The sequence below is a fragment of the Aquarana catesbeiana genome, linkage group LG10, assembly GCF_042186555.1.
Source record: "Aquarana catesbeiana isolate 2022-GZ linkage group LG10, ASM4218655v1, whole genome shotgun sequence".
NCBI classification, from domain to species: domain Eukaryota; kingdom Metazoa; phylum Chordata; class Amphibia; order Anura; family Ranidae; genus Aquarana; species Aquarana catesbeiana.
The window spans coordinates 19,568,958-19,596,834 of record NC_133333.1 but is presented as its reverse complement, the minus strand read 5'-3'; the positions used below and the strand labels follow the sequence as shown (position 1 = coordinate 19,596,834).

The following is a 27,877-nucleotide window of genomic DNA, read 5'->3' as shown; positions in this document are numbered from 1 at the left end:
GGCTCTGACACATGCTGGGCGTTATTACTAGCCCCTCTCACTTGCTGGGGACTCTCATTGCTGGCCCCAGTAAAGCATGTTTTACTTCCACAATCTCTTTAGTATACCTGAAGGCCCTGTTCAATCTATACAAAGTGGAATTGACTATACCAACGGGGTAAACATGGCACACTATGAGATATAGACTGGGAAGAAACACACTTTTTGGAGCACACCCACATGCAAAAAGTGGGTGGCATCTTGTGCGCATTGCATCAGTTCACCCTCTCATGCTTCTGTGAGTGCAGGTGCATAGCACCCTCAAACGATTTGGTCTGGAGCAACTGTACCTTCTAAAGTGCATTTGGTAGTGCCAGGCCTTCATGGTATGTTGGAAAAACACTTCACTTTCTTCTGGGTTATGTTGCACAAGCCAGAAAATCTCTTGTAAAATGAAACTTTTGGATTCTAGTAATTATAATAAATTTGTAATATTTGTTTTTTAGATTAAAAAAGTTGAACATGTCTGAGGAAAATTCTGTAATAGAATTTCTCCGAGATCGTGGACTTCCGGAAGAAACTTTGCAAGTCCTTCAAAACGAAAAGGTTATTTTTGTATTTTATTTTTTAGCTGAACAATAAAAATATTAAAGGGGAAGTCCACCTTAATACTAAAATCTCTACATCTACAGTCTACCACGATCTAAGACTAACCTATCTAGCCCTGTAAAGAGGAAATCACTATACATAAATCTTTTCTGAAGATGATCCAGTCCCACGCTTAGCTGTCAACGGCGGCTTTTCTGCGTAGGCGGGTGCAGATGAGGCAGCCCCATAGTCTATGAGTGACGTCACTCCCCATTCATTTTACAGCAGTTGTCGACTGTGTCCTCTGCAGAGTTTCCGCCTCTGGAGAATGGACCGCATCAGCTTCAAAAAGGTCTGTATAGCAGTTTCTTCCTTATAGGGTTAGATAGGTTAGTCTTAGATCGTCGTTGTCTGTAGATGTAAAGATTTTAGTGTTAGGCTTGACTTCACCCTTAATGTGTGTTGTTTATTTTGAGCTATTGCTAAATGTTGGACGGAAGTTTGCCATAATCTTTGCAGCTATTACCATTTCTAAGGGTCACAAATTATCTTTGTAAGTTAGCTCCAGGTTTTTTTATTTTGGACGAGTATGCCAGATGTATGTGTTTCATTGTAGCACAGAATTTTAGAAACCTTGGTAAAACTAGCTGGCAGTAATTGTCATTTAAAAGTGGAAGAGTGTTTGCTAGTTATGTAAAGAAAAAACAAGCTTGTGTAATATTTTTCACCATAGATAATTTGTCTGTTGCAGGGAGGTTTGATAAATGATTGTCAAATTATACTTGCTAGTTTTATATGTAGGTGGATATAACTTTATATATTGACTTTTTTATTTTATTTGCTAAATATATTCTTTCATTTTAGATTGACAGAGATATTATACTTCTCATGGAAGACCATTCGCTTTCAAAGTATATTCCATCATATGGAGACAGAATAGCTCTGTTCAACTTCTGTAGGCGATCAGAGCCACTGTCAAAGCGCAAAATGGGCCTTTTTGAAAAATTACGTAACAAAATGAAACTTAGAAAAACCCAACCTGAAAAAAGTCTTCTAAGTAAAGACCATGATGAAGCAGAGATTGAGCCTAAAAAAAAATTGTCTGTAACTCGGATGATTGAAGTAGGTTGGATTAATGAAGTGAAAGGGACACTTAAACAAGTCAGAACTAAACAAGGTGGCGGAACCAGAAAGGTTAAAATGTCTAAGGAGGCTGGAAAGACTGAAATACTACATGAAGCAAAAAAACTTTTTTTTCCTAATGGAAATTCACCAAGAGGAAAAGAATCCCTTTTTACATTTGATGTCTGTGACTTCCAGCAAAATCCTCTTTCTGATGACATTACAATAGGCAAAATGTATGAGCTTGTAAAACTTTCTGTTCTGCGTTTTTACCTGAAAACTGTTATTAAAGCTGATACTGAAGGAGGAGACTCTACCTACTTTCCTTCATTACCCACATCAGTTTGTGTTGGGGCGACTCAAAGTGAGCATTATTCCACAAATAACACACCAGTTTTGATTGAAAATATACTGATGGAAGAAGGTGATATAGCTGTGCAAGCTTCTGCCCTTGGAGAGCTAACCAACAGTGATAATGAAATTAATTTTGGTCCACTAGACACCTCTGATGAAATATTAGAAAGCACTCTTCTATGGTTATCTCCGAGTCCTGCTGAAAATGAAGAGGAATACACGTTAACTATTCACCATGCTAACTGTCTGACCGATATGATCACTGCTTTTAGTAATCCCGAAATTTTAAGGCAAAACATTCATGTAAGACGTCTGTTTCCAGACGGCTCAGAAGAACCTGCATGTGGGTCAGGTGTCATGAGAGATACATTGTGTCATTTTTGGGAGGAATTTTATGAGCGGTGTACTTTAGGAAACAGTTGTAAAGTACCATTCATAAGGCACGACTTTACATATGAAACATGGAAAGCAATTGCCAGAATCATCCTGAAAGGTTACAAAGATTGTGGGTACCTTCCTATAAAACTTGCGCTTCCGTTCATGCATGAAGTCTTATTTGGAAGTATTTATGCTGACATAATTGAATATTTCTTTGAGTATGTCAGCTATTCCGAAAAAGAAACCCTCGCCACGGCTCTGGACACGTTTTCAGCAGTTGATGAAGCAGAACTTATGGATGTTCTTGATGATTATGGATGTCGACGTAAAGTAACATCGACCAGTTACAGAGCTACACTGTTTGAGATAGCACACAAAGAATTAATACAAAAACCAATGTTTGTCATTGATGCCTGGAAAGAGATATTACAGGAAATGCAGTTTATTACAGTCGACCTATTATCACAACAATACACAGAACTCCAGCCAACATGTCAAAAAGTTCTGAAGCAGTTAGAATTCCCTATTGCCATGTCGCCAAAGGAAAATGAGGTATCAAAATATCTTAAAAAATACATTAGAGAACTCACTAAAAGCAATTTGTGTAAGTTTCTGAGGTACTGCACTGGCAGTGATTTAAATATGCCTGGGATCATCTACGTGCAATTTGAAGAAATGCCTAGTTTTTCCAGAAGGCCTATTGCCCGTACATGTGGTAGGGTCCTGCATCTTTCTGAAAACTATGAAAATTACCCTGATTTTCGATCAGAATTTAATGGCATACTGGATTGCAATATTTGGGTAATGGAAATTGTCTGAATGCTTTCCATTATGTCTTTCATTTTTTTTGGTCGTATACATCTAATTTCTGCCTTTTTTTTTTTTTTCGTGATTTTTTTTTTTTTTGGGAGGACTACTTTATTTTAATTGCCTAGCTACTTCGGTCCAGTTTGGCACAATGTAAATATGTATATCTGAGGGACTGCAGGGGAAGAAGACATTCACTGTAGTAGTTGGTGCTACTACAATGCTTGCCACTTCTGAATCCTGTGCCAAATGGCTTTTCAGTTGAATAGTGAACTCAGGGGGGTGCTTGCTAGGAAACAAGCTGCCGTTCACAGAGCACCTTGCTTTTTTTTATAACATGGCATTCTCTGATTGGATTAAGTGCATATTGTGATGTCCAAGACCCAATTCTTCATCTACTCCAATCAGAGAATGCTATGAATTGATAAAAATACTAGCCATTTTATAAATGGCAGCAGTGCCAGTGAGCAACCCCTTGTGTTTACCATGTAGAAGGTAAGCTGCTTGGTACAGGTCTCAAAAGATAAAAAGCAGTGCTTGCTTCCACAGCAGTCCCTCAGATATGAAATATGCATACTTATGTTGGTTCAAGTTGGACCAATGTAATAATGAAAATAAAATCATACCTTGTAGGTGTGTCTGAGCAGTTATGGACCTTTATTTAAGATGAGTGCCAACTCCACTGTTTCAGTTTTCACACTTGAGCTTATTCCTGCAGAAAAATATCCAAATGGCAGTATTCTGCCACCGGATCCAGAATGCACAATTGCTTCAAGATGACTTATTAGTTGGTGGACAGTGAGGACAGGCATGTAATTGCATTGATATGTGCTCAGACAATTCCTGCTTCCTCCTAAACCTCAAGAACCATGGCTGTTTTCCTCGTCCCCTGATTCTGAGTCCAGTGGATTTGATGTGAACAACTTCCACCTGGAATTGCCAATTGGGCAGTTTGAGTAGAACCTGACCCAGCCTTTGTCTTGTGTAAAATAGGTGAGGTGCTTAAGTGCACCAATTATAGAATTACAAAGGCAGATGTTGAGGCCCTGATTCATCAAGTGCATGATTCTTAACAAAAAGGCTCTAATGTAAATCTACAGTGACTTTTTCCAAGTTACTGAAAGACTAGATATGGGAGAGTCTACAACTTCAACGATGAAGTCCAGGATTGTCCCACTAGAACAATTTCAGAGTTCACAAACCGTATATTTGTGCACTCTCCTGCTGCACACTAAGGACTTAGAGGACATAAGTCACTGGAAAAAAATACAACTATGTTCACTTGCTGGAGGCAACTGAAGCTGAACATTTCCAAAACACTACAAAATTCATACTATTTTAACTACTGGACAACACTACAGACACCTTTTAATGATTGACTTGCTCCACAGAAGTCTGTACTCACGGTCACCTGACCCTGCCAGAACATGTGATGTTCTTGGTTGTATCCATTATTAATCTCAGAAAAATGAGATCTTATGTCAGGCATGGATTAAGGGTCTGGGAGAGTTTGATGGTGCACAAACAAATCTTGAGGATACTGATCCTTTAAATCTGACTGACTGAAACCTCTGTTAAATGTTCTAGTTCACCCGAAGCTCTCTGAACCCTGCAATCTTTTAGTTCCCACCTTCTCTTGTTCTGCATACATGTGAACTTTATCCTCTTTAGACTACCATTCCCATCTCACTCCTGAGAGAGATGTAAACCCACCTTTGCCCCTTGTTAACACCTGTAACCCACTCAGAAAAACATGGATGTCCTACATGGAGCTTGTATCGTCTATCCCCCTTTGACATTTTCAGCTTGCCTATACAGACTATAGTGTATAGGGGGAGGCAATCTTTTATTGGAACCCCCAGGATCTGTCAGGTTACCACTTTTACAACCTATTGGTGTTCTTCAAAGATTTTGGTGATGTTGCTATCATTCCTCTTTGGACTAGATTGTGGCTAACATGGTATGTCTTTTACAGTGCTTTCAGATGTATTTTTGTAATACTCTTAACATCTGATAGAAACCTTTGATGATCAATGCTTTAATCACATTAAACAATACACATTGGATTTCCAGGGGTTAAGGAGGGTACTTATGTTCATGCTTTGTGTTATGTGGCTATTTTCCGCCATACATTCAATGTTGGGCTCATAGATGTGAATGTGATCTTTTTGGGGAGATGTACTGATGTTTGTGTCTGGCCTGCTCTGATTTCATGCACACGAGTACTTTGCAGTGGGCCTGGCCTTTTGCCTTGACTGTTTTGGGTAGCATTATGCTGGAAATATGGAGAGTTGTAATTTTTGTTTTGTCCTCTGCAATGTCCTTTTATATGCTTATTTTCTAGCATCAGCAGGCAAAGGTGAAGACTTATGTGTGGTGAATGAGTTTAGGGAGATGTCTTTGCATTTGCAAGGTGTGTTTTGGGCTTTTGGACTGATATTCCTAAGACCGTGGTGCTTCAACAAGCAGGTTCCATCTTTATACCTCAGGGGACCCTTTAATTGCCCACGGCTTCTACCTTTGTTCTTTTCATTGTCAGTTATAAATGTTGTCAGTTGATTTGTTGTTCCTAAGTGTGCTTTAGACACTAGTGACCCTTAGACCCCATACACACCATTAGATTTTCTTGAGGTCAAACATTAAGAGTTTCAATTTGTATGCAGTCAGGCAGGCCCTTGCACTACGGGGTCTTAAGTTGACCATAGTTGATTAGAACCATCTGTTAGCGAGCTGATTGTACCCAAGTTGATCCAGCAATCATCTTGTGTACAACCAGCATGTTTACATCCAGTTATTGCCAGCGGCTATAGCCACTAGCAATAATTACTGTGTATTACCAGCACTGACTGTGTTGGAGGAAGTGAGCGTTTTAATTTACTGCAACCCATGGTTTCAGGAAAGAAAATTGCATAATCTTTGGCTTGCCTTAGTTTAAATGTTTCATTAAAGTTGTATTCTGATAAGATGTCTTGTTCTGTTTTGTTCAGATATTGCTTAAGGTCATTTGTACCTATGATCCTGTATGGAATACTGGGAGGGGGGGAATGGAGAAGGCTAGTACTTGCTGAGCTCCAAAGCACCCTCACCATAGGTCGTCACCCACAGGGTAGTCCTTTTAAATTTAGTGAAGTGGGAGTAGATTCCCACTTATACCCTGCCCACGTTCCACAGCATTATCCTCTGTTTGAACCCCACCTTTCCTAGATCCCCACTTAACTTTTAGATCATTGCTGTCACTGTTCTGTCCCCCCGCCCCCCAAATCTTACTTTCCCTAACCTTTCACCTTTTCTTCTTTTTAACACATTTCCACCAGGCTTCAGCTCACGTTATTTGCCACTTTAAGTTGGAATTTAAAATCAATTATGCATCATTTTGGTAAAATCTTCTCAATCTGTGTGAAAACAGACTACACTTGAAAAGATGGGGGGGTTGAGAGTTAGAGAAAGGTGTTAGCAAGTTATTTAATAGATCCAAAAGGTTATCTGCAAGGTTCTGTGAGGTAAGCATTTTATCACTGTAACTTGTAGTCACTTTAGAGATATCGGAATGCTATTGCTGAGCGCAAATTGCTTCATCCAGAGCAATACCACACTTGTTACCATGCTACCTGTATTTATAGGTACCATCTTTCTCTGACTGTGCTCCTGTATCTCTTTAGTTGGACCTTACCAACCAACCCATGAGATCATGGAACTGGTGACTTAATTTTTCACTTGTTCAGGATCCTGTAAGTTGAGGATCAAGAGGATTTTCATTAAATGTGGCCCTCTACTTAAAAAAAAAAAAAAAAAGAAAAAAAAAGGACATTCCAAATAGAAAAACACTTGGGGGATATCCATAACTTAGAGTCTACCCATAAGAAAACATTAGCCCTATCCATTCTTGGTAAAGTAACCATGTTGCAGAAAAGCTTTAGATCGCTTGATTTATATAGTACCAAAGCAAAACAAACAAAATGTAAAGTACTACTAGGAGCATGGTAACAACTGTGGTAAAATGACTACAAGATGGAGGGGATAAAGAGCCTACCTCACAAGATATTGAGGAAACCTTTTGAGTATAATATATGCAGTAACTTGCTAACACTTTTCTCTGACTCTCAGGCATTTCATAACATGTATGTTCTAAACAGTTTTGGACATCTGTTAGAGATATGGTTCTTCTGGTACGGTCTGATTAGGTCCTTTTGAAAGCAGGTAAGGCATATTTTAGGCATATTCATGTTCCAAATGACCCTGCCTTCTTTCTTTAGAATAATACTTATGTAAGGAAAACATATGTAAAGTCAATACTTTCCTCACAGAAAGCAACTAAGAGTTATACTCAAGATTTATAGAAACAACCTTGTCCTCTTTCCATTGCTGTGTGGTTAAAAAAAAATAAACAACCTTTAACAAATGGAAGACTTTATCTCCTATAGCAAAGATAATAAAGAACATTTTGATAGGTGTGGTTCTATTGGTGAAAATTCTGTACTGCCCAGAATACAAATTGCTTCTATAAGACAGTATTCTATATTACTAAATAAATATCCGTTATTGGGCCTTGTCCTACATGCGAGTTGGAGCCTGTCGGAGGAGATCAACCTTCAGCTGTGTGGACCATATTTTTCCCTTGCATTCCTTGTGTTTTTCTTCTCTCTCCTACCTGCCTCTACATTTAGATCCTTTTACCCCCTCCCACATCTTGTTGGGTTCCACCTTGCTTCTTCCTCCCATATGTTGTTTATTTAAAAAAACTATACTGGATTGACATGGTTCATAGAACATTTGCATTTCATGCTTTCCTGTTTGATGGACTAGCAAATACATGTTTTTATGGACTATGATTTATAACTTACTGATCTCAATGTTGTCTGAAAACTATTATTTTTGATTTTGTCTCATTTATCTTGTGAATGTTGTATAACTTTGATTATAAAAAAATTAAAAACATACCTCGAGTTGTAATCTAATGTGTAGACTTTTTTTTTTTTTTTTATTAATTATTTTAAATTATTAAAATTCATTTGACTTAGTTGACATTTTTCATTGTAAATGGGAATCAGCTAAACTGCCCTGGGTTCATTTGAAACAGTTTGACTTTAAAATGATTTAGGTTGAGCAACTGAACTCCTTTGAAGTTGCCCAATGTTAGGGATTTATCAAAACTGAAGCAGACAGAATCTTGAGCAGTCATGCATAACAACCTATCATCTCCAGCTTGTTAATTTTTGGAAATAAAATAAAAGATGATTGGTTGCCATGCACAACTGTTTTATATTCTGATTACGCCTGTATTGATAAATTCTCCTCAATCCTAGCTGAATCTATCAAATCCGAAATGCCCATTTTTTTAGGCAAATAGGTAAAGGGCTGTCTAAAAAATAACGTGGTGTGTTGGTAATGCCCTGGAGAACTTGTAGCAATGCAGAATTTTAAAAATACATTGGGCCATTGAGAAGTGTTTTTTTTTTTTTTTTTTTTTCAATGCGCCAACATTTACATTTTTTATGTAATTTGCCAGCAAATGACATTTCCCTCCTGGCGTCTTTATTCACTTCCCTACTGGCCTATTGCAGAATGACGTCCACAAGGTGGCTCAGTTATCCAAACTGGGCATCAGATGACATCTAGCAGGATAAGCTGCTCCTGGTCCCCCTCGGGGCATGCAGAGCAGCGATTGGTGTTGCAGTGTATCGATCTGACACACCGCATCTCCGAACTTGGTAAAGAGCATATGACATACAGTAGGCTCTTTATCATGTGATCAGCTGTGACCAATCACAGTGGTAACCAGGAAGTGCCGGTAATCAGCTTTCCTCAGTTCACACTAACAAGACGCGAGCCCAGCCAAACGGCAGCTCTCCTGACGGGGGGTCTGCGCTGATAATCACTGCATTGATTATCAGCGCAGCCCCATCAGTAATGCCTATCAGTAATTCAATACCAGCCATTTAATCTGAGCATGCAGTCAAGTTAGCCAGAAAAGAGGTTGACATGCATGCACCCTACCCACCCTGAACCATACTGGGCCACATGCCCTCAACATGGGGAGAGTATCTTGCCAGGGGGAACCCTTGGTAAAGCTCTATGTCCTCATTTTAATGAGGACAAGGGCCTTTTCCCACAGCCCTGGCTAAGTGATGTTGGGGGCTTTTGGCTTCTGGAAAACTTTAACAATAAGAGGGCACCCAGATACTAACCCCATTCACCTATGTGTATATATTATCTCTAATCATAAGGAAAAAAATGAAAAAAGTCTCACAATGTACATTAACAATGACCGAAGAGCTTAACTCCATGACATCACTTGCCAAATAACATCTCCCTGATCGTTAATATACGGGGAAGGCCGTTGCCATATTCAGGCAATGATGTAACACCTCGCATTCCCTGCCCATTTAGTTACTTGGCTGGGGATTCCTGCCCATGTAAGTGAAATGGGCTGAGTAACATCAGTGGTTGGTAAAGATTTGATGGGTGCTAGCCTCTGCTGCTTCCTTAGTAATCATTGACAGCCAGAAGCTGCCACCTTTGTTCAAACTGCCTTAAAGTGGTTGTAAAGTCAAGGTATTTTTTTTTTTTTAATGCATTCTATGCATTAAGATAAAAACCTGTGTGCAACAGCCCCCCTAAAACTTGCCTGATCTTCCAGCGATGTACACAAGCTCTTTGGCTGTCCAAGACTCTCCCTCCTGATTGGCTGAGACACAGCAGTGGTGCCATTGGCTCCCGTTGCTGTCCATAAATTCAGTTAGCCAATCATGAGAGGGGGTGGGGCAGAACTGCAACCCCATGTCTGAATGGACACAAAGAGCTTCAGCTCAGGTGCCCCCATAGTAAGCTGCTTGCTGTGGGGGCATGTCACAGTAGGGAGAGGCCAAGAGCCTGTGAGGGATCTGAGAAGAGGATCTCTGCTGCTCTGTGCAAAACCACTGCACAGAGCAGGTAAGTATAACATGTTTGATATTTTTCAAGAAAATAAAAGGAAACTTTACAATCACGTTTTAATTTGTGAAAACATCTGAACACTGAGCTCATCCCTAATTGTGAACAGGTTTCACGTTCAGATCACCGTAACTCATCCACTAATCAATTACCTCTGAGCAAATGTGTTCTTGGACACTATTTAAATAATCCTGATTTGAACTGGTAAAGTTATGAAGCACCAAATTGAAACCTGACACAGTCCTGGATTGAACGTAGCTCACAGGTCATCTCTAAAGCTGCGCATAGACTAACCATAAATTGAAATGATTCTGAAGGGACTGACTATATTTTGATTCAGGTGTCGCCTTCCCCTGTTTGACTGAGGTCGATTGTTAGGTCAAGTTCTGTTGAATCATGTGCAAGCAAAAATGCTGTTTTTATTTTTCCTTGCACGTGATTGGGTACTCTGCAAAGTGAAGCTTTACCTCATTTACTAAGCGCTTGAGCAACTGCATTTTGCAAAGTGCACAGTCCATTTGCCTTCATTAAATCAACCCTGTTGTCTGACCGAATTTCTAAATGTAGTGGTATTGTAAACCATTTAACCCTGTCCATTACCTAATATGCTTGCACAATGAAAACATACCATGAGAACAGGCCATGATTGTCAGGTGACTGCAATGAGGCCCATTAACTTGAATGGGTTGTGTCCTGCACTAGTGTATGTCAAATATTACAGGGGCTATAATTGCTGCTGTGGAGCAGATCATCAAGGATTTTGCATGTGTACTCATTCCTAGCTGCTGCGTTGTCAGCTAAAGAGGGAGCAGTTTGGGAGCCCTTATAACACAGCTCAACCATGTGGTTAAACAGCCCCCCCCACCCCCCAAGTGTGAATGAGCCCTTAGCGTTCAGATAATACTTGCTACAGTTTTTTTTTTAACCAGTTCCTGACCATGCTATTGCCAAAAGATGGCTACAGCATGGTCGGCTAGTTCTGGGAGGGCATCCATGGACATCTGCTGCACTCTGTGATCGCAGTAAAGGGCCAATCACAGTGGCCTTTTACCATGCGATTGGCTGTGTCCAAACATAGCTGATCACAATGTAAACAAAGTTATCAGTTATCAGCATTTCTTTCCTCACGTGATTTTACAGGGTCAGGCGTGAAGAGCCGTTAACCGGCAATTCTGACAGGGCACATATACCGTATTTTCCAGTGTATATGACAACCTTTTACACCAAAAAAATGGCCAAAAAGCGGGGGTTGTCTTATACGCAAGCCGCCTGCTCGATGACAGCCCTCCAGATGCTTGCTGAATGTGCGGTAATACTGTATACATTATACACCGCTGAGCTAATCCCGGCAAGAGATGTATTCTATTAATGAATACAAAGTCTGCTCGGATTGGAGTAACAACCTCTGCCAATCCGAGCAGACTACATACAGTAGTCTGCTCCGATTGGCTTTGAGAGTCAGAGGCGCGGGCTGATGATGTTACAGCCTCTGCCAATCTGAGCAGTCTTTGTATTCATTAATAGAATACATTGCTCGCCGTGATTGGCTCAGCGCAGTAGACTTTGAGACAGTATGTTACCTGTTACCAAAGCTACTGAACATACGGCATTACTGCACATCCAGCAGGCTGACAGACTGGTCGGGAGGGGGTCGTCTTATACGGCGAGTACAGCAAAAAGACAATTTTAAATGGAAGATTGGGGGGGGCGTCTTATACGCCTACCCGCCTTATACGCCGGCAATTACGCTACGTTGATAATCAGGATACCGGTTGTAAGTGCAGCCTCAACAGTACACATCAGTGAAGGAGAAAAATTGCTTGTTTGCAAAAAATTTTAACATAAACTGAGAAAAAAATAAATAAAAATTTTACATTTTTGGTCTTCTTTTGTTTATCAAAAAAAATGGTGATTAACTACCATCAAAAGAAAGATCTATCTGTCTAAAAAAAATAAAATAAATATGAGTACAGTATTGCATGACCGCACAATTGTCATTCAAAGTGCAACAACGCTGAAAGCCCAAAATTGGACTGGGCAGAAAGGGGGTGAAGATGACCAGTATTGAAGTGGTTAAATGTGCTGCCCTCAATGAATGTGGAAAACCAGCAGATGCTGCCCACTGAAGTAACAAAGACGGCTGCCCTGTGTGTTAAATCGTACACCCGCTGCCTGTTGAGTGCAGGCTCCATGCCACTGAGCTTAGCTCCTTGCCGGACCTCTGCGACAGGCAGCTGTGGCTGCACTGTACCTGCCATGAATGCTGTCACAGAGACCACTCCAAGCAGTTGGACAGGGGACTCAGCTCAGTGACATGGAGCCTTAACTAAAGCATTGCCCTGATTCACCATGTGAAGCCGGTGTTCTGTCGAGATGTGCCTACCCATCGAATAGTGCCCGGGACGAACTGCGCATGCGTTGTACGTCGAAGCACAACAGCTGTTTTGCCTATCAGCTGGGCTGACGTAACCATGGCGCATGCGCACATCGTAGGAGGTATTTCTCGATGGGAGATACCACAATTTAAACCTATACAAACAGCAGGGGTAGACAGAGGTTCTCAGATTGTGCATCGCTGCTGCTGGAGGGTGGCATGTGGCTGTGTTGAAGAGCTGGTTTTGTCTGTGTTGCAAACCACCGTTTCACACAGGCAAAACCGGCTGTTCAACACATGCAAACCCACCCTGCAACATAGACAAAACCAGACCATCAGCACACTGTAAAGCCGCCCCGCGAGGCACAATGTGAGAACTACGGTCTCCCCCCCCCACTGTTTGTATAGGTTTCAATCAAGGCAGTGAAATGGTATCTCCCATCGAGAGAGACCTCCTAAGATGTGCACTTGCACCCTGGTCACGTCACTCCAGCTGATCGGCAACTCAGTTGGAGTGCGGCTCTGTCCTGCGCATGCGCGGGCACTATTTGATGGAGGCCACTTCTTGACAGAACACCGACACTTGAAGTCACCTTATGGGAATTAGGCACCCCTGACTTTCACAGAAGTTGGTTGAGTCTAGATATACAGCTCTCTGCATGACAGGAACACCACTGACACAGATGATTTCAAAATAATAACTATATTATCTCCACATTTTTCAAATCTTGAAAAAGTGACATATTTATATACCAGTATTTGATTTGGGTAACAAATCCAAATTCTAATTGTATTATTCAAAGGTTTTGAAGAATGTTATTCCTCAACTGAAGGTATAGATCAACAGCTGAATATGGGTCTTCTGGTGCATTCCAGGAATTCTCTTCCATAATGAGACAACACAACTCAAAAACAGTTTCATCACATGAGTATCGACCTTTTGGGAGGCATTCCTCCTTGCATATGGCTACTTCATCTGCATCAACAGGCATTATTCTATTCACTGTGCCACGAGTTTCTGGATACAGATATAGTAAAATGGGCCTTCCACCTGAGCTGTCCTGTCTTTTGCATTTTCGCATATTGTGAGAATTCCAAATGTATACAACTTCATCAAGTTCAGCCTGAAATAACAATACTGAGAATTAGGGTCTACGAGGGAAATAAGAAATATTAAACAAAATGTTCCCATACTTCTTCATTGAAGAAAATTACATTGCTAGCTTGTCAAAGAGATCTATACCTAATTGTGATGGAGCAGTAATTCAAAGGTCCTGTATATATTTTAATTTAAAGGATAAGTTCACATCACATTAAAAAATCAATAAATACATTTTTTGGCAGTTAAAAAAGTGTATTTAATGTGTTTTCCATAGGAGCCTGAAAACATTGCACCCGGAATCAACAGATCAAGGGTGCAGTGTCAGGCTCCTGCAGACTGTGTAACTATCTGCCCATGTCTTTAATATGGACAGGCATACTCAGTCCAAGAAGAATCAATAAACTCCAAGGATGCTCACCAGCTCCCTCATTGTGCACTAAAAGCTATCAGCTGCAAAGGCTGTTGGTGTTTGGAGTTTATTTGTTCACAAAATGAATGATGTGACCGTGTGGGCGGAGCCCTGCATGGCTAGGTTCTTTTCAAATTGTAAAATTAAAAAAGCTGCGCTAAAAAAAGGTTTCAATCAGTGAGTCCAATTAAACTTTAAAAGACAGGAAAGTCAATATAAGCCACTTGGAATTCTTGATATCACCGCAATGTGCACACACAAACAAGAAAGTGCCCGATCACCGTATTTATATAGTCTGCTTACCAGATGGCAAGCATAAACGGCAGGTGGCTATAACCCAGCCATGGCCTTTAGCTTGTAGATGATAACAATGGTAGAGGTAAACCGGATCATGCAGATCACTCCCTCTATTCAACTATGATGTCCGTTATGGCTCAATGGATAGCGTAATTTAGTCTAGATAACAGTTTATTAAAATGAGGTATTGCACAGTTAGGAAGAAATGGATATGCATATAAAAGAAATGCCGGCCAGCACAAACACATGAAGCCCGTCCTCCTAGTTCAATCGTGTGGTGACGCCACTACGATGTCACGCTTTAAAATTGCTCACACTTGTGGTATGACGCAAAAGTTCAGTACTCAAAAATCTTCATAGGTGACGCTTTACATTTTTTTACAGGTTACATTTTTATAGTTGCAGAGGAGGTCTAGTACTAGAATTGTTACTATCGCTCTAACGTTCATGCTGATACCTCACATGTGTGTTTTGAACATTGGTTACATATGCGGGCGCGACCTACGTATGCATTCGCCTCTGCGTTCAGGGACAGGTGCGCTTTAATTTTATTTTTATTTTTTTACACTTTCCCTTTCAAAAAAATGGTTTTGATCACTTTTATTCCTATAATGTAAACATGCCTTGTAATAGGAATGGTGCGTGATCCGTCCTCTTAATGGAGAGATGTGGGGTCTATAAGGCTGGAAAGCATCAGATCAACAAAAAAACATGAACGATCTAATGCTTTTCTGCCGTGTCCCAGGCTTTTACTTACGCCGGACTGGACATGACGTCATAATGTCACGCCCGGGCCCCCGAGAGTCATAGAGATTGCCTGGGACCATCTATCCCTCAGCGCCAAATTCTTTCTCCGCGACGCCGATCGTACGGGTGACCCGGGAGAAGCACCGGAGGGCGACGGGAGGGGGGGTCATCCCCTCTCGCCAGCTGTAAGAATGATCAAGTGGCTGAATAGCCGCTATGATTTTGCTTACGGTGAAGGGAATCACCGGCAGGAAAAACAACATCTGAATGATGGTTGCAGCTGCAGGTATCATTCAGATATAGGGTTGCCACCTGTCCAGGATTCACCTGGACAGTTCGGCTTTGGAATCATGCGTTCGGGTTTCAGACTGCCTGAAACCAGGACACATTATTTAGACTGGACTATTACTTCCCAGCAGCTTCCACCCCCCCCCCCCCCCAAACACTCCTACCCCTCTGTGTCTGCCCACACTCCAATCCCCAGCGCTGTGCCTCAGAAAAGGAAAGTGGGGGCTGGAAATTTGAAGTCCAGCAGCCTCAGATACATCTGGATGAGAGGTGCCGACTGCGAAGGGGTGAGTGAACTCACCATCCATCCCTGTCTGTGTCTGAAGTCTCCCCCCTTCTCTCTCCTGCCTCTGAGTGAGTACACTAAGGCAAATCAGGGTTCTCAGAGCACCCCTTACATCAGAGTTCCCCTTTACACCAGAGGCCACAGTGTTTCCCCTTACATCAGAGTCCTCTCTGTACATCAGAGTTCTCAGTGTTCCCCCTTACATCAGGGTTCCCAGAGCATCCCTTATGTTAGAGTCCCCAGAGTTCTCCCTTACATCAGAGTCTGGACAGTTCCCCCTTAAAGTGAAAGGGGACTCTGCGAGTTCAGATGTAAAAGGGGAACTCTGTGGATTCCGATGAAAAGGGAAACTCTGTGGATTCAGATTTAAAAGGGGTACTCTGTGGACTCTGATGTAAAGGGGGACTCTTGTTATTAACTTCATATGAATAGAAATATTTAATAGCAAAATATATGTATAGTTTATACTATAAAAAAAATTGCTGTGCGGTGCTAAAGTGTTTGGGTTTGAAAAGGTGGCAACCCTATTCAGATATCACCACTGAAAGACCAGGACGTCATATGATGGCCAGCCGTCGTCAAGTGGTTATAGACAGCTTACACATTTAATTGCATGTATGACATCCTGTGTCACTAAAATGTAACCAAAGAAGTATGTTTGGATAAATATGCTAGCTATTTTACATTAGGAATGAGACAAACATACCCGGGTTGGATTCGATGGCCATTTGGGGAGCATGTCATACATTCTGCTGAAAAATCCGAACCCCTTTTGAGTTGATGGGAGTCAAATCTGTCAAACCAAGTATCGCCATTTTAAAAGCTAATGGCAAAAAGGGCATGGGGGCTGGACTCTGCCCTGGGGGACATGAACCAATGGAAATGTATTTAAAAAAAATTAAGAGTTTATTGGGAAAATTGATTTTAAGGCCTTGTTTACAAGGGCTCTGTTTGCCTGCACAGGGATGCACAAATGTTCCATGCACAGCCACTGCTCCCAATGTCACAGCCGTTTAGGTGCGGGTGTGTGTCCCTGAAGAAACACACACACAATGTCAAAATGGAAGCAGCAGCTGTATCCATGCCGCTAATGTGTCCCAATTGACATGAACAGAACTGCCTGCATAGGAATGCACAGTACGCCTGTACATCCCTGTGTGGGCAAACACGCCCTCACACAGGAATATACTTAAGTACACCCGTGTGAACAAGGACTAATAATGCATAAAGCAAAAATAAATAAATTTAAATAACATGACTGTGGGTGGCCTTAAAGCGGTAGTAAATGTAATTAAATAATTAAAAATCCAGGCCCCCTGCATGCTAATGTCATAATGTGCTAGTTTGCATCACACACTAGCACATTATGAAATACTTATCTTAAAGCGAAGCCCTCCTGGTTTGCGGTCTCTGACCATTTGGCTGAGCCGCTATGATGTCACTCCTGTGCGTGCGCACGGGAGTCATAGCCGTGACACAGAGCTCTAAAGGGACGGCATGAGCATGCTGTCCCATCAGAGCGCATGTACCGGTGATGTCATCAGCCGCAGAAACAGTGAATATCTCCAAAACAGTGCACATTTAGGCGATATTACTTGTATCTACAGGTAATCTTTATAATAAGCTTAACTGTAAGTACAAGTATCCCAGTGTTTACTATCAGTTTAGCCTGCCTGTGAGCAGTGTTAATTTTGTCGACTAAAACGACTAAAACCTTTTAGCCGACTAAATGAATACTATTTTAGTCTACTAAAATACGACCAAAACTAAAACAACTGAGATGACTAAAATACGGCTAAAACTAAAATGGCATTTTAGTCCTAAGACTAAGACTAAAACTAAATTGAAATTTGCTTCCAAAATTAACACTGCCTGTGAGGTGTTGCATCTGTATGATGTATAGAACCTCCTGCAGCAAAACTAATATTTGCAGCATTGCTGTATGGTGGTTTAAATTGCAAGTAATTTACTTTTTAATGCCAGTTACCTTTATTTTAAAACAAAATGCATAGATACCCCACTAAAATACATTTCAAACTGTCAAGAGACATAAGGGTCTAGTATGCATTTTGGGGGGTTCCTGTGCACCTTTTTTGGGTACGAAATAAAAGAGGTTTACTGTGAAAAGTAAATTACCCACTGATGTATTTTTATATCTAAAAGGGGGGGGGGTTGTCGCAGAAAATCTATACTAGACCTCTCAGAACAGATTTTAAGGGGGTAGCCTGTGCAAAGTACAAGAAAAGAAAAATGACATAGGGTTCCCCCAACTCTATACAACACCCTTGATCCTAGCACACAGCCTGGCAGGCCAGGAAAGGGGGGATGAGTGTGCGTTCCCCCTTCTGAGTGTGCGTTCCCCCTTCTGAATCCTAACAGGCACCTGCCTTCAACATAGCAAGATTATGTTGCCAGGGCTATAATTGACCAATGCAATGATGGTTCTAGACATGCATTTTTGGGACAAGTTATTCCCCCAAATGTCCCTAAGGTTCGGATCAGTATCAAAATTCCAAACAGACAATGTTCATCTCATCCCCATTACACATTACTGAGGTTTTTTATTATCAGCTACTGCAGTCAAATTTAACATGTACCTGTTTTGTAATTCTCAAGAATAAGCCAAAAAACCAAGCATGCATGTGACAATCATGAATTTAATTGGCTGTAAATACTTGTAGAATATATGTAGTCAATGAGCAACTCTTCAATGGTAATTTTATAGTCCTGCCCTGCTTCCAGTGGTGTACCTAGCACACCTGACACCCGGGCTAGACATTTTTTTTCACCCCCCCAAGAAAAATGGTATGTGGCAATATAACCAAAACTGTGGGTGTGGTCAGATTGCATCAACAGTGGGAAGGGTTTAAAGGGCCATATGCTTTAAGACTGTGCCACAAGCGAGTATGTATCAGACAGTACAAACCTCAGTATACTCATTTTAATAAAAGAAAACTGTTCTATTGCATATCCTTTACTACACACAGCTAACCATAAAGTGATATTATAGTCTTGATTTTTGTTTGTTTTTTCTAAATAATAAACATGTTATACTTACCTGCTCTGTGTAATGGTTTTGCACAGAGCAGCTTGGATCCTCCTCTTCCTGGCCCCTGCCTCTTTCTGGGTGCCCCCACAGCAAGCACCTTGTGTCTATTCACACACAGAGCCATGGCTCGACTCCACTCCCTCCGTCTTCTGATTGGCTCACTGGCTGTGATTGACAGCAGTGTGAGCCAATGGCTCCCGCTGCTGCCAACAGCCAATTAGGAGTGTGAGTCCCCAGACAGCCAAGGCTCTCGTAGACATCGCTGGATTGAGAGGGTTGGGGAGGCTGCTGCACACAGAAGGTTTTTTACCTTTGTGCATAGAATGTTGCACCTTTACAACCACTTTAATAAAGAATGCGCTGTACTTAGAATGCTGTAGTCAGGATAGGGTTGCCACCTTTTCTTCAAGCCAAACCCGAACACTTTTGCGACGCACGGCAATTTTTTTGTAGTACATGCTATATGATTGTAAAATACCTTCTGTTACCCAAAGAGAGTAGTAATGAGGTGTGCTACAGTGAACAGTGGCTGTGGCCCAATTGCATTAACAGTGGGGGGGGGGGGACTTAAAGGGGCATGGTTAAATAAAACAAAAGCATTAGTGTACCCATAAAATATGATTCGATTAATAATTAATAATATCACTATGGCAGAGGACGGTGTCAGTATGGCAGAGGACAGTGTCAGTATGGCAGAGGACGGTGTCAGTATGGCAGAGGACGGTGTCAGTATGGCAGAGGACGGTGTCAGTATGGCAGAGGACGGTGTCAGTATGGCAGAGGACAGTGTCAGTATGGCAGAGGACGGTGTCAGTAAAGCAGAGGACGGTGTCAGTAGAGCAGTGGACGGTGTCAGTAGAGCAGTGGACGGTGTCAGTAGAGCAGTGGACGGTGTCAGTATGGCAGAGGACGGTGTCAGTATGGCAGAGGACGGTGTCAGTATGGCAGAGGACGGTGTCAGTAGAGCAGTGGACGGTGTCAGTATGGCAGAGGACGGTGTCAGTATGGCAGGGGACGGTGTCAGTAGGGCAGGGGACGGTGTCAGTATGGCAGAGGACGGTGTCAGTATGGCAGAGGACAGTGTCAGTATGGCAGAGGACGGTGTCAGTATGGCAGAGGATGGTGTCAGTAGCACAGTGGACGGTGTCAGTAGAGCAGTGGACGGTGTCAGTATGGCAGAGGACGGTGTCAGTATGGCAGAGGACGGTGTCAGTAGGGCAGGGGACAGTGTCAGTAGGGCAGGGGACGGTGTCAGCAGGGCAGTGGACGGTGTCAGCAGGGCAGTGGACGGTGTCAGCAGGGCAGTGGACGGTGTCAGCAGGGCAGTGGACGGTGTCAGCAGAGCAGTGGACGGTGTCAGCAGGGCAGTGGACGGTGTCAGCAGGGCAGTGGACGGTGTCAGCAGGGCAGAGGACGGTGTCAGCAGGGCAGAGGACGGTGTCAGTAGGGCAGAGGACGGTGTCAGTAGAGTGGATGGGGTCAGTAGAGTGGATGGGGTCAGTAGAGTGGATGGGGTCAGTGGGGCAGAGGACGGTGTCAGTAGAGCAGAGGACGGTGTCAGTAGGGCAGAGGACGGTGTCAGTAGGGCAGAGGACGGTGTCAGTAGGGCAGAGGACGGTGTCAGTAGAGCAGTGGACGGTGTCAGTAGAGCAGTGGACGGTGTCAGTAGAGCAGTGGACGGTGTCAGTAGGGCAGTGGACGGTGGCAGTAGGGCAGTGGACGGTGGCAGTAGGGCAGAGGACGGTATCAATAGAGCAGAGGACGGTGTCAGTAGGGCAGAGGATGGTGTCAGTAGGGCAGTGGACGGTGTCAGTAGAGTGGATGGGGTCAGTAGGGCACTGGACGGTGTCAGTAGGGCACTGGACGGTGTCAGTAGAGCACTGGACGGTGTCAGTAGGGCAGAGGACAGTGTCAGTAGGGCAGAGGACGGTGTCAGTAGGGCAGTGCACGGGGTCAGTAGAGTGGATGGGGTCAGTAGGGCAGTGGACGGTGTCAGTATGGCAGAGGACTGTGTCCGTATGGCAGAGGACGGTGTCCGTATGGCAGAGGACGGTGTCCGTATGGCAGAGGACGGTGTCAGTAGGGCAGTGGACGGTGTCAGTAGGGCAGTGGACGGTGTCAGTAGGGCAGTGGACGGTGTCAGTAGGGCAGTGGACGGTGTCAGTAGGGCAGTGGACGGTGTCAGTAGGGCAGTGGACGGTGTCAGTAGGGCAGTGGACGGTGTCAGTAGGGCAGTGGACGGTGTCAGTAGGGCAGTGGACGGTGTCAGTAGAGCAGTGGACGGTGTCAGTAGGGCAGAGATTAGTGTCAGTAGGGCAGTGGACGGTGTCAGTAGGGCAGTGGATGGTGTCAGTAGAGCAGAGGACGGTGTCAGTAGAGCAGAGGACGGTGTCAGTAGAGCAGTGGACGGTGTCAGTAGGGCAGTGGACGGTGTCAGTAGGGCAGTGGACGGTGTCAGTAGGGCAGTGGACGGTGTCAGTAGGGCAGTGGACGGTGTCAGTAGAGCAGTGGACGGTGTCAGTAGGGCAGAGATTAGTGTCAGTAGGGCAGTGGACGGTGTCAGTAGGGCAGTGGATGGTGTCAGTAGAGCAGAGGACGGTGTCAGTAGAGCAGAGGACGGTGTCAGTAGAGCAGTGGACGGTGTCAGTAGGGCAGTGGACGGTGTCAGTAGAGCAGTGGATGGTGTCAGTAGGGCAGTGGACGGTGTCAGTAGGGCAGTGGACGGTGTCAGTAGAGCAGTGGATGGTGTCAGTAGGGCAGAGGACGGTGTCAGTAGAGCAGTGGCCTGTGTCACCCGGTGAGAACTGTATATATGGATGGTGTATGGGGGGGGTGGAGTACTGTATATATGGGGGGGGACTGTATATATGGAGAGGACTGTATATATAGATTGTGTATGGGGAGAGGACTGTGTATATGGGGGGACTGTATAGGGAGAGGACTGTATATATGGGGACTGTGTATATGGGGGGGACTGTATATATGGATGGTGTATGGGGGGGAGAACTGTATATATGGGGGGAACTGTATATATGGATGGTGTATGAGGAGGAGAGAGAGAACTATATGGATGGATGGATGGTATATGGGAGGGGGCCGGCAGAACTGTATATATAGTGTATGGTGGGGGGAGGGGGGTGTACGTATATATGTATAGTGTATAGTGGGGGGAGGGGGGGTGTACGTATATATGTATGTATATTGTATGGTGGGGGGAGGGGGGTGTATGTATATATGTATGTATATTGTATGGTGGGGGGAGGGGGGTGTATGTATATATGTATGTATAGTGTATGGTGGGGGGAGGGGGGTGTATGTATAGTGTATGGTGGGGGGAGGGGGTGTATGTATATATGTTTGTATAGTGTATGGTGGGGGGTGTATTTATATATGTTTGTATAGTGTATGGTGGGGGGAGGGGGGTGTATGTATGTTTGTATAGTGTATGGTGGGGGGTGTATTTATATATGTATGTATAGTGTATGGTGGGGGGGAGGGGGGGGTGTATGTATATATGTTTGTATAGTGTATGGTGGGGGGAGGGGGGTGTATGTATATATGTTTGTATAGTGTATGGTGGGGGGAGGGGGGGTGTATGTATGTATGTATGTTTGTATAGTGTATGGTGGGGGTGTATTTATATATGTATGTATAGTGTATGGTGGGGGGGAGGGGGGGTGTATGTATATATGTATGTATAGTGTATGGTGGGGGGAGGGGGTGTATGTATGTATGTATAGTGTATGGTGGGGGGAGGGGTGTATGTATAGTGTATGGTGGGGGGAGGGGGTGTATGTATGTATGTATAGTGTATGGTGGGGGGAGGGGTGTATGTATAGTGTATGGTGGGGGGAGGGGGTGTATGTATGTATGTATAGTGTATGGTGGGGGGGGGGGTGTATGTATAGTGTATGGTGGGGGGAGGGGGTGTATGTATGTATGTATAGTGTATGGTGGGGGGGAGGGGTGTATGTATAGTGTAAGGTGGGGGGAGGGGGTGTATGTATGTATGTATAGTGTATGGTGGGGGGAGGGGGTGTATGTATATATGTTTGTATAGTGTATGGTGGGGGGGGAAAGGTGAGAGTACTTTGAAATCCTGACATGGATGGTAAAAACTTACCTTACAAGCTGGGCTCCAGTCCCAGCGTGATCTGTGCACACATTCCAGCAGGGAATGGGGAGGCTCCGCCCACCTCCTTGTCCCTTCTGCTGTCAGCCAGAGGATTGGAGGAGAGCACCCGGCCGGTAACATGGAGGCTCTGCCTCTGTGTCCCGACTCCGTCCTGCACTCAGAGTCAGACAGCTGAGCACTGCAGGAGCAGAAATCAAGCAGCGCTAAGGCGGCGCTACGGAACGGAACTCCACGGCCGCACTGATGACACAGCTTCGGCACAGGGAGCCACGGGTCTGAGATGAATAATGTGTCCGGGTCTCAGGCGGGCAGAGACCTGGGCACATGTTTCAAAACCCGTACTGTCCGGGTGAATCCCGGACAGGTGGCAACTCTAAGTCAGGAGTAAGAAATGTAAAACACAGTGAGGGGAATTCATCAAAACTGGTGCAGTCAGAATCTGGAACTACTGTGCATGGCAACCAATTAGCTTTTATCTTCAGCTTGTTCAGTTTTAAAAATGAAAGTTATGAGCTGATTGGTTGCTATGCACAGCTGTTCCAAATTCTGTCTGCTCTAGTTTTGATAAATTCTCCTAAGGCCTAATCAGACTGGTCCTGTATGCTGAGCCACTTTTTGATGCATCTGCGTCTACCAGAGAGCTTCACCTATTGAAGTGGGTGCACAGATCCGAATTCAGACACTGTGCGTTTGGATACATGCATCCCTTCCTATCTGCATGTCAAATTTTGATACTCGACTGTCCATGCAGTTGCTGCATCCCGATTGACTTTGACAGGAACTGCCTACACAGGAATGCACAGAACACCATGCATCCCCATGCGTTACACAAGGCCATCACACTGGGCATGGATGCATATGCTCCATGTAAATGAGGCCCAATTGCCATGTGGGCCAGATAGCAGGAAAGATGATATGTTGGGTAATTAAAAGAGAAGTACAGGCAGTCCCCGGGTTACAAACAAGACAGGGACTGTAGGTTTGTTCTTAAGTAGAATCTGTTTGTAATTTTGAACTGGTACAGTTTTTTTTTTAAAGTGTAGCTCCAGCCAAAAAATCTATTTTTAAGCTTTTTGGAAAACATAGGGAAGGGTTATCACCCCTGTAACATTTGTTTTGCTGTCTGTGCTCCTCTTCAGAAGATTTCACCTCACCTAGGTGGATGCTGCATCTGTCCCCCACTGGCTCTAAGGCTGAGAAACAAGTAACCAAACAACCGATCACTCAGTTCTCAGAGCTACCTAAGCAGAGAGCTGGGGGCTGCCAGTCTCTGGCTCTGCTCTGCCACCCCCGGTGCTCACTGAAACACTGGGTTGTGGAGGGGGCTGGAGTGGCCAGCTCAGGCTCTCAGCAGCTTGCTGAGAGCCAGAGCTGGGTGCCGGTCCAGGCATGTGAGCAGATCACAAACATATGGTTGCGATCTTTCCCCAGCACCAATTCTGTGACATCATCCGACAGCAGGCTTAAGCCAGATGAAAATGGGTCACAGGAGTGCAAAACAATCTGCACTGCTGTGATCGACAGAAGAAGTACAACCAAACAGGCTTTGGCTGTACTTCTCCTTTAATAAATCTATCACACGACCTGTCTCTCTGGTCCTGTTTGGCATTACTTAAAACAATTGATACATTTTGCCATTTATGTTGTGAACTCACCCTCCAGGGCCCAGACAGGCTTTTCCTCAGCCCAGGCTTTAAGGCCCCATTCACACCTGAGCTTGGTGTTTTCAGGCAGAAAATCGCGCAACTTTACAGCGCTTTTACGGCGTTTTTTGCAGCGTTTTTATACAGCGATTTGCGGCGTTTTTTACCGCGATTTTCCAGCGATTTTGTGCAGGGCAAAAGGTCACCAATGTAAAAAGCAGAAAAACGCCTAAATCTGCCCAATTTGCGCGACAAAAAAGGGTCCAGAACTTGTTTGAGCTTCAGTCGTAGGGCTTCAGGCATTTTGGAGTGGAGATGTGAACTATCTCCATAGAGAATAATTGATTTTTTCCCCTCCAGCGTTTTGTAGCTTCAGGCTTCAAGCTACAAAACGCTCAGGTGTGAATGGAGCCTAAATCCAGTCCTCTCTCTCCCTGAAGCTGGAAGGTCCTTCAGGCACCCTCTTTCCTAGTCCAGAGGTCCTCCACGATCCCTCTCTCATAGTCCAGGGCCTCCATATACCCTCTCTCCTAATCCGGGACCTCTAGGCACCCGCTCACCTAGTCCAGTATCTCCCTTGTCCTCCACCTAGCCAAGGGCTTTTGCCACACCACCCCCTTCCTAGTCGGGGGGCCTCCTCTGCTAGTCCAAGGCCTCCTTTACAGCCTACCCCAAAATAGGAGCCGCCTCTGCACCCTGCTCTCCGAATCCAGGTCCTTTATCAACCCCACTTTTCAAGTCCAGGGCCTCCATTGTACTCCCCTCCTAGTCCAGGGCCTCCTCTGCTAGTCCAAGGCCTCCTTTACAGCCTACCCCAAAATTGGAGCTGCCTCTGCGCCCTGCTCTCCGAATCGAGGTGCTTTATCAACCCCACTTTTCAAGTCCAGGGCCTCCTCTATACCCCCCAGTCCAGGGCCCCCATTGTACTCCCCTCCTAGTCAAGGGCCTCCTCTTTATCCTCCGGTCCAGGGCCTACTCTGCACCCCTCAGTCAAGGGCCTCCTGTGTACTCCCCTCCTAGTCCAGGGCCTCCTCTACACCCCCCACACTCCTGCACCTCCCTCCTATTCCAGCACCTCCTCTGCACAACCCCAGTCCAGGGCCCCCTCTGCACCCCCCAGCCAAAAAGCTCCTCTGCATCCCCCAAGTCCAGGGCCTCCTCTGCACCCCTCAGCCCAGGGCCTCCTCCGCACTCCCCAACCCAAGGCCTCCTCCGCACCCCCCATCAGCCCAAGGCCTCCTCCTCACCCTCCATCAGTCCAGGGCCTCCTTAACCCCCCCAGCCAAGAAGCTCCTCTGCATCCCCCAAGTTCAGGGCCTCCTCTGCACCCCCCATCCCACAAGGAACTCCTCTGCACCTCCTCTAACCCCCCCAGTGTGGGGTCTTCTCTGCACCCCCTCAGCCCAGGGCCTTCACTGCACCCCCCAGCCTGGGGCTTCCTCTGCACCCCCCCAGTCCAGGGCCTTCCTTGAAGCCCCCCCTTCTCTGGGATACATCACGCAGAAAAGACATAGGCTGTTTGGGGACTGGGCAGGAATAGGAGGGAAACCGGCCTGTCCATTACACTTGATCGGGTGGCAGTGACACCCTTAGAGCAGCGGTTACCAGTGTGGGTGGGGGCAGCACCCCCCTAGATGTGTCACCCGGGGCAGGCGCCAACCCTGCACCCTCTAGTTTTGGCCCTGCCTGCTTCTGACATGTTTTGGAAGTAGAGTGGGAAGAACATTTTGTTAAATAGCAGTAAATGTATTCTATTAAAATTGCATTTTACAAGAGCTTATAAGGTAATCACTCTCATATATTTAAAAACACTTACCTGTATGATGTTTAAGAAGCAAAACTGGATGAGGTTTTTATCGATAAAGTCTCCAGTAAAATAGCCATCATTCTGAATATTTCTTAAAAGGTTAATCCAGAACTGCACATTCTGTTTCCTCAGTACACCCCACCATCTTTCAATTCTTTGATTTGCTGTACTTCTTCCATACAAAAAACTTTTCTCTGCAGCCCAATTGTCTGAGTGTGAGCGCCTTAGAAATTTCTGCATTTGTTCCATATGTCCATTCTCTGTGCCAAGATCAGCACGTATCCTTTCTGGGCAACCTCCAATCATAGATACAGCATCAATAAAATAATTAGCAACTATTTTGGGGTTGCTATTAGTAGTAAAGGCTTCCATCCATACAATATAACGACTGTAACCATCAATGCAGCCATTAATTGCAATGCCATAGGGTTTTAATTTGTCATAAGAATCTACATGCCAAACTGCATTTGGACCTTCAGTATGGTAGCGCCGTCTATGCAAGCGTCGAGCTGTTCTTAATTGAACTCCTTCTGGGTCAAGGTATTTTACCATTTGCCTTATCGTTTTCTGTGTAACAACAAATCCTTTTTGAAGTGCCCTTAGATGTAGCCATCTATATCCCTGCATTTGCCCAGATTTGAAAATTTCAGCTTGTAGAAAGCTAAAAACTTCAGGCAAGTTGGAAAAGTTCTTCTTTCTGTAAAGACTAAATTTGCTGCAGATTCTCTTCAGTGTTCGATAACTAATAACTATGTTATGACTGGCTAAAACTGCAAGTATTTCCTTATTATTAAATCCAAGTCTAAAATAGAATTGAACAAGTTCTTCTCTATTTGCCATGCTTCACTGACAGCCACTGAAGCTAAAGAAACCTCTACTGGGCTGAGTCTCCTGTAACATTCCTTTTATACTGTGTAATCTCAGAATTCTGACTTTTAATCTCAGAATTTTGTTTAATACATTTTAGGATGGATAAAATTTTAAACAAAAAAGTTACTTCTGTTGTTTGCAGCCTCCTCCAAATCTACGGCCCTGCCCTTATACACTGCTCACTGCAAATGAAATACTGTTCCTTGTCACCAAACACTGCTCACTGGTAGATATTAGGTAATGCCATTTTATAAAGCTTCCTTCACTGACACAATATAAAGTTGCATTGCCAGACATCCCAACCTGCAAAAACTCATTTCAGGGAGGTGGCAAACCCATTTCATTCTCACTCGCTCCTGGACTCACTCCTCCCTCTGTTTGAATCCGACACAAGCTCCCTCCACACAGCTGCTGCTCACCTCCCATTGGCTGCCCTGGCTAACTCTCTCTGAGCTGGATTGGCAGAGGGCAGGCACTCAGTGATTGGGGGAGCTGGAGGGTTATAAGAGGAGGGCGGAGTAACAGTCTGGGACACATAGGAAGTCCTATACTGCACCCGCTTTCATACAATTGATCCCCATAGCGATGCCACTGCCACCCCTGGCCCGGAGGAGGGGGTGACTCGGGCTGTTGTGGTTGACAATCGGAAGATGATGCTGCACTCGCAGGTGTCTGTGAGCCCGCCGTCAATTATGGGAGACTTGGGATGTCG

The 27,877-nt window shown here is 44.3% G+C and overlaps 2 protein-coding genes across 2 annotated transcripts; one reads left to right on the top strand and one right to left on the bottom strand.

Annotated features, from left to right (window-relative positions):
- The first annotated feature begins 415 nt into the window (after positions 1 to 415).
- On the top strand, positions 416 to 8,178 carry LOC141110416 (uncharacterized). Its single transcript, XM_073601754.1, has 2 exons — positions 416 to 585; positions 1,432 to 8,178. Exons 1-2 carry the CDS (start codon positions 502 to 504, stop codon positions 3,238 to 3,240), a joined length of 1,893 nt encoding a protein of 630 aa, XP_073457855.1. The 5' UTR covers positions 416 to 501; the 3' UTR covers positions 3,241 to 8,178.
- Positions 8,179 to 13,216: 5,038 nt separating this feature from the next.
- LOC141110415 (uncharacterized) lies at positions 13,217 to 27,151 on the bottom strand. The gene is made up of 2 exons (XM_073601753.1): positions 26,305 to 27,151; positions 13,217 to 13,656 (listed from the first exon to the last, which is right to left on the bottom strand). The coding sequence occupies exons 1-2, from the start codon at positions 27,133 to 27,135 to the stop codon at positions 13,330 to 13,332; spliced, it is 1,158 nt and encodes a 385-aa protein (XP_073457854.1). The 5' UTR covers positions 27,136 to 27,151; the 3' UTR covers positions 13,217 to 13,329.
- Positions 27,152 to 27,877: the final 726 nt, after the last annotated feature.